The sequence below is a fragment of the Pelmatolapia mariae genome, linkage group LG1, assembly GCF_036321145.2.
Source record: "Pelmatolapia mariae isolate MD_Pm_ZW linkage group LG1, Pm_UMD_F_2, whole genome shotgun sequence".
NCBI lineage: Eukaryota > Metazoa > Chordata > Actinopteri > Cichliformes > Cichlidae > Pelmatolapia > Pelmatolapia mariae.
The window spans coordinates 23787576-23797500 of record NC_086227.1 but is presented as its reverse complement, the minus strand read 5'-3'; the positions used below and the strand labels follow the sequence as shown (position 1 = coordinate 23797500).

Here is a 9925-nt window from a genome sequence, read left to right as displayed (position 1 = left end):
TCCCAGGGAAAACCTCGGGTCTTGCTTCTAAATTGAGGAAAACATGGCATAAAGCGCTGTTCTTCTTGCAAGCATACACACTACATTCTGGCAAGTGCACTCGGTCATGCTTGCTAATTTCATCCACATGACTATCGCAACTCAAGGCATTTCCTACACTGACTTACCCCTTAAGAATTCTTGAAGGGAAAGAACAGCACAAAAATGCAAATGGAAAATTCATGTGTGATTATCCACCAACATTTGGCAATGTATAACTCAGTCAGTTGACAGTCAGGGCGTAGGCATACAGAGTCATTACAACTGCTGCTCACAGGCTGAGTGAACTTTGAAATGCTTTATTACTGCTTTATTACTGTCACATTTACATGTCTGCAACCAATCTCTTTCACTATTATTCGTTCTGAATGTTTCGAAATTAGTTAAACTACAGTACAAACATTTTTCTTTTGTACAAAGTGTTTCATCTGTGATATTCTATGAATGTAGATATTTCTTTTTTTTAGGTAAGTTGAGGGCATTGGAAAAGGAGGTAAAGACAACTGGCACCACCTTCTATAGTGAACATTCTGGCAAAGTAATGCTAATAAGCTTATGGCCACCTGACATCAAGTCAAATATTCATTTTCTTAGAAATGTGCAGATAAAAATGTATTGTAACTTTAATGGGTCATAATACTATGGCAGGGCTCGCAAAATCGCTAGCCCGACATCCCGGGGCTAGCAATTTTTCCAGTCGGGCTACCAAAATCCATCTCAGCCCTGCCCGTCGGTCTATCATAGGAAGGAAAAATATATGTCAATGCTTTTGCATTCTTTCGCAAATGTAGCTGGGTAATTTTGTCATTGGCATCGATGAGCCACTGTCAATATGTGACATATTGAAATCGCGTTTGAATTTGTGCTTGTTTTTTGCTTTCACTTTCACGTTGCGATTGCGCAAACTGTGTATAGAGAGCGGCAGTACTGATTGGTGAGTGACAGATTAATTGCGCACCAATTCCTCTGGCATCGTCTTATCAATCGTTAGCTTACTATTCAAACATGACAAGTGAAATCTCCCGCAGCAAGCCTAAACATGTGATAGAGGTTGATTGTGCAGAGAATCACAGACCATTATGTAAGTACGTGTGTAAAAGCAGATGGATTTACGCAGGTATTTTAGTTCTGCAGAGCCAAATAAGACAAGTCAGGGTGAAGAAGGGACAGCCAAAGAAAAGCCTACCACAAAACGGAAAAGTTATCACAAATCAGACTATGAGGCAAAAAGAAAGCGCAGCTTTGTTGGTTTCATGGACAAAAGAATTTCTGTGGCTGGAATATGATAAGCTAAATAACATAATGTTCTGCCGGGTGTGTCGTGAGTTGATCGATTTCTGAGTCGACAAGCGCCTTTGTTACTAGGACCAGTAATTTTAAGAAAGACCCCATCAGAACCCATGAGAAATGCAAGAAATGCATTATTGCTCAGTCTGCAGTATCGTTCCCAGAACAAACACCAATTGCAAAAAACATATTAAAAATTAACCAAGCACAACAAGAAGTCCCGGAAAATCTGTTTAGAACAGCGTACTATGTTTCAAAGAGTGAACTACCATTGGCAAAATTTAGCAGTCTTTGCAAACTTCAAAAGGCAAATGGCCTAGATCTTGGTTCCACTTACCTGTGATTTCAGTGGAAATTTCAAAATCAGGATCTGACACACACTGATTCACGTTCTACACAGTTCTTACAAGTTCATAGAAATTTCTGCTCAATTAGAACCAAATATTTGAGTTGATGATTGTAATTTTTATACAGTTGTTGTAATTTGTGTTTTAACTATTTTTTGATTGATGTTTTGTTTCCTTTACAATATTATACTTTCATGTATAATATTGTAAAGGAAACAAAACATCAATCAAAATTTTTTTTATTTGGGCTACTTAAATTTATTTTGGGCTACCAAAAACTGAAGAGGGCCTGCCCGAAGGGCTACCAGGGATTTTGAAATTTTGCGAGCCCTGTATGGCTTGTACTTTTGTTTAAAAAAACAACAACAACAACAACTTTGTATAGAATTTGTGTTTTACCAATTTCAATTTGTTTCATACAGTTTAATAATTGGCACTAGATGTTGGCAGAACGATCCAAATATCAATAGTATTGATGCAAATGCTGGCCTTGGCATTAAACAGATACTAGTGTGATAGGATCGATGCTTCGTTTCTATCCTCCAAGTTGAGTATGTAGCCTACTGAATTGCGTTAAATAAATAATTTTTTTCAGAAATGACAAAATATACTAAACTATACACTATATGCTACTATACTAAATTAACATTCATAAAAATATACACAAAATATATAGTTTGTGTTGACTGTCACATCTATTTTTTCATATATAGCATATTTAATCAACAGAAGTTCACCCAAAGTGCTTTAGAGACAGGCACATTTACATTCCTGGTCTTCAAAAAACCCAAAGTTTCAAGATACATGAAAATCTGAAAGATGTTTTGTTATGTGTTATAGTGCAAAGTAAAATTACAGTGACAGTGATTAAAACGTGATCAACATTAGCAAATTAATGATGATTCTTCTCATAAATCATTACGCACTAATCTGGCCTACATAACCTGTCTACAAGTTAAAACTATCAATATCAGTACTGGTATCCGCAATACTGGCCCTGTATTTACTTGGTGTAAATACAACAATATCAAAATTTGCGCAGCAGTAATTGACACCAAGACTTTCACAAGTCTGATCAATATCCATTCTTTACTCAAACCAATGTTTGGCATGTTCATCTGTTACAATACAAGCCTGAATTTAAATTAAAGCAAGTGACAAATTAACATTTAAAGTGCACTGAGAGTAAACTTTCAGCTATCCACACTGACAACTGAGATTATTCTGATGAAGTGAAAAATGAGTAAACAGAACTGAATGATGGAATTTAAAGGTTGAACAAATATATTTGAAAAGATTAAGTCAGTCTTTAGCTATTCAAATAATGTTTAATAAACTAAAAGAATCACATTATACAAACAGTGTTGTTACCTGCGTACACCTCTGAACAAAACATGTTGAAGGAATTCAGTCTTGTAGTTCCCAATAGACTCAGAGTAATGAGGCACCGTAGGATCAGAACAGCTATCAGTGAGTCATTCTTGCTCATCAAAAAGCAAAAAGTGTATTTTTCCAAGTCCTAAATTACAGGAAGTGTTACTGAAGTACTGCTTACTCGCATGCGTTTCATTTCCTCTACTTCAGCTACAGCATTTCCAACTTCCTTTTCCTTAGTCACAACAGTCCAGTGTCCTTGCTCCTTATGCATTAGCAGGATCTGCTCTACATTACAAGGAAACTATTAAACTAAGTGCACAAATTGTCTTGATGCATGCTCAATCATCCAGGTAAGGAAATCTCAAAAAGTTGACTCTGTTCATCTGGATGTAGCATTTTCCATGGGAAAAATGTCACTCATCCAAGTGACTTCTTCAGTCTCAGCTGACTGCTTAATGATCAAGAAACTGACCTCACAGCCCATGTTTGTCACTGGTGCTAGTTTCAGTTATTATGCAAATGTACTGTTTATACAGTTGGGGAAACCTGCTGTCAGCTGAGACTGAACAAGTCACCTGGATGAGTGATGACACGTTTCTGCACAAATTAACTTTAAAGAGGGAATTATTGCCTATACAGTAACTGAGATATACTGCTTCTGGTTTTGAAAAGGAAGCAAACATACATAGTGACATTTAGGAAAAACTGGAACCATGAATGCAAAAAAAAAACAAAAAACCCCACTTCCCACTGCAACAACAAACTGTTTTAGAAAGGTAAATGTCACAATATAACGTACTGTGCCTAAGTCTATAGCCGCCTCTCAATTCTTTATATTATGTTATAAAAATGGGAAATAGGTGCAGTATTTTATTAAAATATGTCATAACATAAATGGAAATGCTATATATAAGGCAAAAACAGATATTTGTAAAATTCTAACAAGCTTGAAAGTCAATACTTGGTATTACCACTTTCTTCAACACAGCCTCTCTCAGACAATCTTTGTTAGTCGTCTTTTATTCCATTCTCTGTAAAGATGATCCCACACTGCTTCAATAATATTGACGTCCAGACTGTGGAGAAGCCAATCCATAACTGCCTGAAACACTGTTTTTTTTTTCTATTTAAGTACAGCTTTCACAGCACTAGCAGTGTGTTTGGGGTCATTGTCAAGGTGAAAAATGAAGCTGCTGCCAATCAAATGCATTCCAGATGGTACTGCATGGTGGATAAAAACCTGATTGTACTTTTCTGTGTTCATAATTCTATTAATTTTGCCAACATCACAAATACCACTCGCTGAAATGCAGCCGCAAAGCATGACAGAGCTGCCACCAGGCTATACAGATGGCTTTATAACTGCAACTTTAGCTTCCCACAATTAAATGAACACGATTGAGCAATATTTCAAATGTGTGCGCTCCCAATTAAAATCCAAAGTAAAAACAAATCAAGCACTGTGATTGGCACATGCCTCCATGTGTTAATCACAGCTGTTGGCGGTTCCTAGACTAATCTGGAGTAACACTATGCTGAAAGACAGATATGAAGAGCTTGTCCCTCACATCATCATAATCTGTTGTTTGGGAATGCTTTGGATTTAGCACAAGTGTTCAGAAACAAATCATAAGCAGCTATACTTCTGTCTGCACTGCAAAGCAACACAACTTCAATCACCTAAAAAGACGCCAAAATATGCAGTAAAATTCATGTGTTATGATTTAATGTTGTCAGTGTTTTGTTTTATGTCATGTTAAGGATTTTGTTCTCGGTTGTATCTCACGTTTAGTTTAGTTCAGGGTCCATGTGTCATTCTGTCTCTCAGTGTCAGGTCTGCGTCTTGGTGTAGAGTTCTCGTTTCCTGTTTTATTGTGAAGGTCTGCGTCTCATGTGAGTGTGTTCAGTTTTACCTCTGTCTCGTCTTGTTGATTATTCCCAGCTATGTTCCCCACCTGTGTGTAATCTCCCTGTGTTTCCCTGTGTGTATTTAAGTCGCGTCCTCTGTCTTTGTAGTTTTGGCCGGTCCGTCTGTGTATCCACTATGTCTCATCCATGTGTTTCCCTGCTGCCCAACCGTCATCTGTTTTCTGCTCACTGTTATTCGTGTTCAGGTTTGTGTTTCTGTTCAGGGTCAGTAGTTTAGTTTTCCCAGTATAGTTTAGTTCTCCATTCACCATTTTGTCCATCTCTTTTGTTGTGTTTGCCTTAGTGGCACCAGCCATTTTTAGCCAACCTGGTTGTCCATTTTAAGATAAAGCCTCTTCTCATCCCACAAACTGGTATTCATCTTCTTTTATGTTGCGGCTATGAGCCGGGTCGTAACACATGCATGAAGGCCAAGACAACCATTGGAGTGCTTGCTAGCATGAATCATCCAGTAACATTGCAGACATACACCGCGTGTGCCCAGTAAAAACGTTGAGTAATAAATCTTTCAGGAAAATGGTAAACTTACTGTTATCCTGTCATGCAGTGTCCTGATAATTTTGTTTAGTTAGGTTTTGGTACTGTTTTTTAAAAAAAATATTTGTTATTTTTCTTTAAAGAGATCTGCTGAATTTAGGTGAATAAAAAGGATCAATTTCATTTTCATGCAAAGATCTGGACAGATGTGAAGATAGGAAAGCAGTGTTGTGGTTACATGCAAATGTGATCTCAATCCATCCATCCACTGTCTTCCACTTATCATTGTCAGGGTCATGGTGGGGGCTGGAGCATATTCCAGCTACCATAGGGCGAGAGAGCCATGGCACACCCGGAACAGGTCGCTAGTCTCTCACAGGGCCAACACATAGAGACAGACAACAATTCACACTCACATTCACACATGAGCAATTTAGAATTACCAATTAACCAAACCCCACTAACTGCATGTCTTTGGACTGTGGGAGGAAGCCAAAGTACTTGGAGAGAACCCATACAAACACGGAGAACACAGAAAAGGGAAAAGAACACTCCACACAGAAAGGCCCCGGCCAGGTGGTGGAATCAAACTCAGAACCTGTGGTGTTAATCACCACACCACCGTGCTGCCCCTGTGCGATCTCAATATTAGTCAAAATAATCATGATCAAAAAATTAAAATAATCTCGATTATCAGTTGTCAGTGCTGGGAAGTAAAGGAATACATGTTACGTTACGTATTTAAAATAGACTGCAGACTGTTAAGACTTGATGGATAGCATTAACAACCTGATGGATAGCAGTAACAATAATCATGTGAAGTTCTGAAAGCAGTCTATGAACTAACCTCAGCTAAAGCCAGCTAACAATGTTAGCTCGGTGCCGAGTAGCCTTCAGTAATAGTAATAAATCACAGAGCATTAGTGCAATAATGTAGTTGTGAAAAGCATTACAATATATTAAGTAATCCAAAGTATTTAGAATACGTTACTCACATTGAGTAACATATTACATTGCAAACTACATTTTCAGGCATGTATTCTGTAATCTGCAGTGGAATACATTTGAAAAGTAACCTTCCAAACACTGTCAGTTGTGCAGCCCTAGTTGTATTTCTCTTCATCACTCCATAAGTACTGTTGCCACTGATTTTCTGTCCAGTTCTTGTGCAATTTGTAATTTTCTCAGTGTTTTCCTTTATTAATAATGGCTTCTTTCACTGAGAACATTTCTGACGAAGCTTCAGCAAACAGCAGATACATCACTGGAAGACCAGATGCAATTTTTTTGTAAATTCAACTTAAGAATTAGAATAAATTAGGCTTTTTGGGACAGGCTACTAGCTAATAGAATATCACATTTTTGGGCTTTTTTGCTGTCTATCAAACTAGTCACCTTTCACAGTCACGGCTAAATTCAAAATTTGCATCATCATGATAAAGAGATTTAAAAAATGTTAAATACGCATGTGACGATGAAGGAAGACAGTCAGTGAAACTGATCAGTGTGAGGTGCAATAAACTCTGTCTATATGACTTAATACTAAGATGAAGCAGGCAAATGAAAGCCAACAAAGACAACAATGTATATTATTTTCCTGAATTTAACTACAGGTGTGAAAGCAATCCTTAGACAGTTGTATCATGACTTGTGGCAAACCTCACCATGTTGCAGGGGTGTTTTGTCTCCTTGGGGACCATCCTCTTCCTCTCCACGATCAAATGGATTGAGGCGGGTTTGGCGAAAAAGTGCAAGTCTCTCATCATACTCCATTTTATTGGCTACATCTAAGAAAGACAAACAAAACAAAGCAATTGTCTTCTCTTGGCTTTATGTATTGAAACATTAAGAGGAATCTCAGTTTCCTTTCAGAAGGAAGCTGGTTAGCCAGTGTTTATACTTGGTTCGGCTTACTGTGCAGTGATAGACATTGTGTTGACATTTACTTGGTCATGCGCTGTTCATGGGTCATAAACTCTCACTAAGAGCCCAATGGTTTCAAGAAAAATAAAGGCAAAATATGTGCTGCATGTTACAAGCAGAAATATGAATCCGTGCACATCTTTAACTTCATTCAAATACATAATACATAGTCCTGAGTGAGAGTTATACCAAGGCTACTGCTATTTTATACTTTCAATTTAGGTCAGATCTTAAAAAAGATTTAGTCTTACACATTACAGAAAAAGTTCCTTTACATCTAAAATGAAACAAAATCTACTTTTTCATCAGATCCTCCCTACCTCACAAAACTCTTTCAAACTTTCAAACTCCACATCCGTATAATAGAACACCAGAGAATACAAATGTCCTGTTGAAAATTGTAACCATAACGAAGGAAACTCTGGTACATAATTAAAGGGTTAGGGGTAGTAATTTTAATTTAATTCCATGTAGATTTTATGAAGCTACACTAGAGCCAGCCTGACAGGTACACTAGTACTCCCTTTGGCTGGTTAATTACCATTAAGTCTAATTTTCACTGAGGCTGAAGATGCATGAATCCCAGTGGTATGTGTAAGCTCTACTTCAACAGTCAACAAAAACACGCCCTACAGACATTTTATGGACGACTTAAGTAAATAAGGTCAAACGATGTAACACTGCAAACGCTGAAAAGACTGAGAAACGTTAAGTTGGAGCTTTATTTCACTAATTATTACCACTTAAGGATGATGCTGCAGTAAGTCCTAATGTGCTAAGAGGTAACCTTAATGTTATTTCGTTCATCACAGCTAAACAGCTTAACAGGGCGTTAACAGGGCGCTATCTATAGGAAAGGGCAAGTCCATATCCAAACACGGATGTCAACAAACAGCTAATGCTAGCTAGCTAACGAGCTTTTAAACCAGCAAGTCGTCCGTTGATTTGATGCTAATGTTTGGTCATTAAAGCGGCCGTCTAGTTGGAAGCTTACCCCGTTGTTGAACGAATTTATCAGCAGCAAACTAGCAGCTATATTATAATATAATAATATATTTTGTGGACGACGTTTATGATGAATATAGGCAGACGTCCCCGTTTTGTTTTGCCTCTGTCATGGGTAACATCACACAGGAGGGAAAAAAACGTCAAGTCATACTTCGTCAAAGTAGCGAGTTCCGGCGAGATTTTCAAAATAAAAAAATAACCATTGCCATAATGAAGTAGTGTAGAAGAAATAAAAGAAACTCAAGTGGTAAATAAAGGCTACATTTAAAGCGACATCTGTATTTGCAACTTAGTAAATATGTTTTGACACGTGGTATACTAATATAGATTACTGTTAATGGTGTAAAATAAAGTGGTACCTTTAATTTGAAAAGAAACATCACCCTCAGTTTTTTCTCATTTTATCTGAATTTTAGGTACCTTCAAATAAATTTCCTCAGTAAGATCCCTTTAAAAGTGCTGACTGCATGTCTTTTTCTTTTTTATACACATCATCTAAATATAATCCTTAAATGAATTATTGGTTGTACTGATAATGAAAGAAATGTCATACAAATAATACTTTTCTCTACAACAAATACAATATAATTCTCCTAAATGGCAGTTAAAATTATTATTATTATTTGTTTGTTTGACCGCTGGTTTTATAGTTCCCTTTGGCCTTTCAGTGGCTTTTGTTTGCTTGAAGACAAGAATGATTTGTGTAGGAAATTCCATGTCAAACTCCTCATTTTAAACTGGGAATTTTTGGATTCATGCAAGGACAAAACGCGTTTCATGCTGCTTAGCTCAAGGGTACAAAAAATGAGGTCACATATTACTGGGGAAATAAATTATTACAAATTTAGCACCTGAACACTGCACTCTGCAAAACCACATGTTATACTCATCTCGTCACATTTTCATAAACTGTCCGTTTTAAATACCACAAAAGGATTTCTGAAAAATTAGAGTTAGTGACTGGTCATAAATATCACAGATGTTAGCTTTAAGAGAGAATAAATAAATAATAATCAATACAGTGAAAGCAGTCTGTTTATATCTGGTCCAGTATATCAGTGGTTTTGCTGTTAATACACAAGCAAATACAGAGAAACCTTTTTAAGTGTGGTTTTATTACCGTGGCTTGTTGCCTTGGTTAAAAATGCTTAAAAATGTAAAAAGCACTTCAGTGGAATGTGATGAAACAAGTTCAAATAAAGGAGGGAGAGGGTACTGTTGGAGTTCAGGGTTGTTGCACATATTAAGTAAAAATTTACATTATCCCCTTAGCAGCTGACAGTCTTTTTATAACATTTCTCCAATAACAGTATTCAGTATTTGGTTTCGCAGAAAATGTTTTGACCACCAAGCTTGTTATGAATTATAATTTACAACAGTTTCGGAGTTCCTAGAAGTTATTACCACGTATGATTCACACTGAAGATTAGATTTAAAGCTTTGCACCAAGCTAAAATACATAAAGATGGGCTTTAGTAAATCTACATGGAAAGATCCCTAGACTTGTCACACATAAGAAACATAATATATTTCTAAGT

At 36.9% G+C, this 9925-nt stretch overlaps 1 protein-coding gene across 1 annotated transcript in view; it reads right to left on the bottom strand.

Moving 5' to 3' along the window:
• Positions 1-8502, bottom strand: part of def8 (differentially expressed in FDCP 8 homolog) — a 17082-nt gene extending 8580 nt beyond the window's left edge. The window contains exons 1-3 of the mRNA XM_063476721.1: positions 8374-8502; positions 7121-7243; positions 1-27 (exon numbers count right to left, since the gene is read on the bottom strand). The exon at positions 1-27 is cut by the window's left edge and continues 68 nt beyond it. Of these exons, the coding sequence (XP_063332791.1) occupies positions 1-27; positions 7121-7229 (136 nt within the window). The 5' untranslated portion in view covers positions 7230-7243; positions 8374-8502. The remainder of the gene's footprint in view (positions 28-7120; positions 7244-8373) is intronic.
• Positions 8503-9925: the final 1423 nt, after the last annotated feature.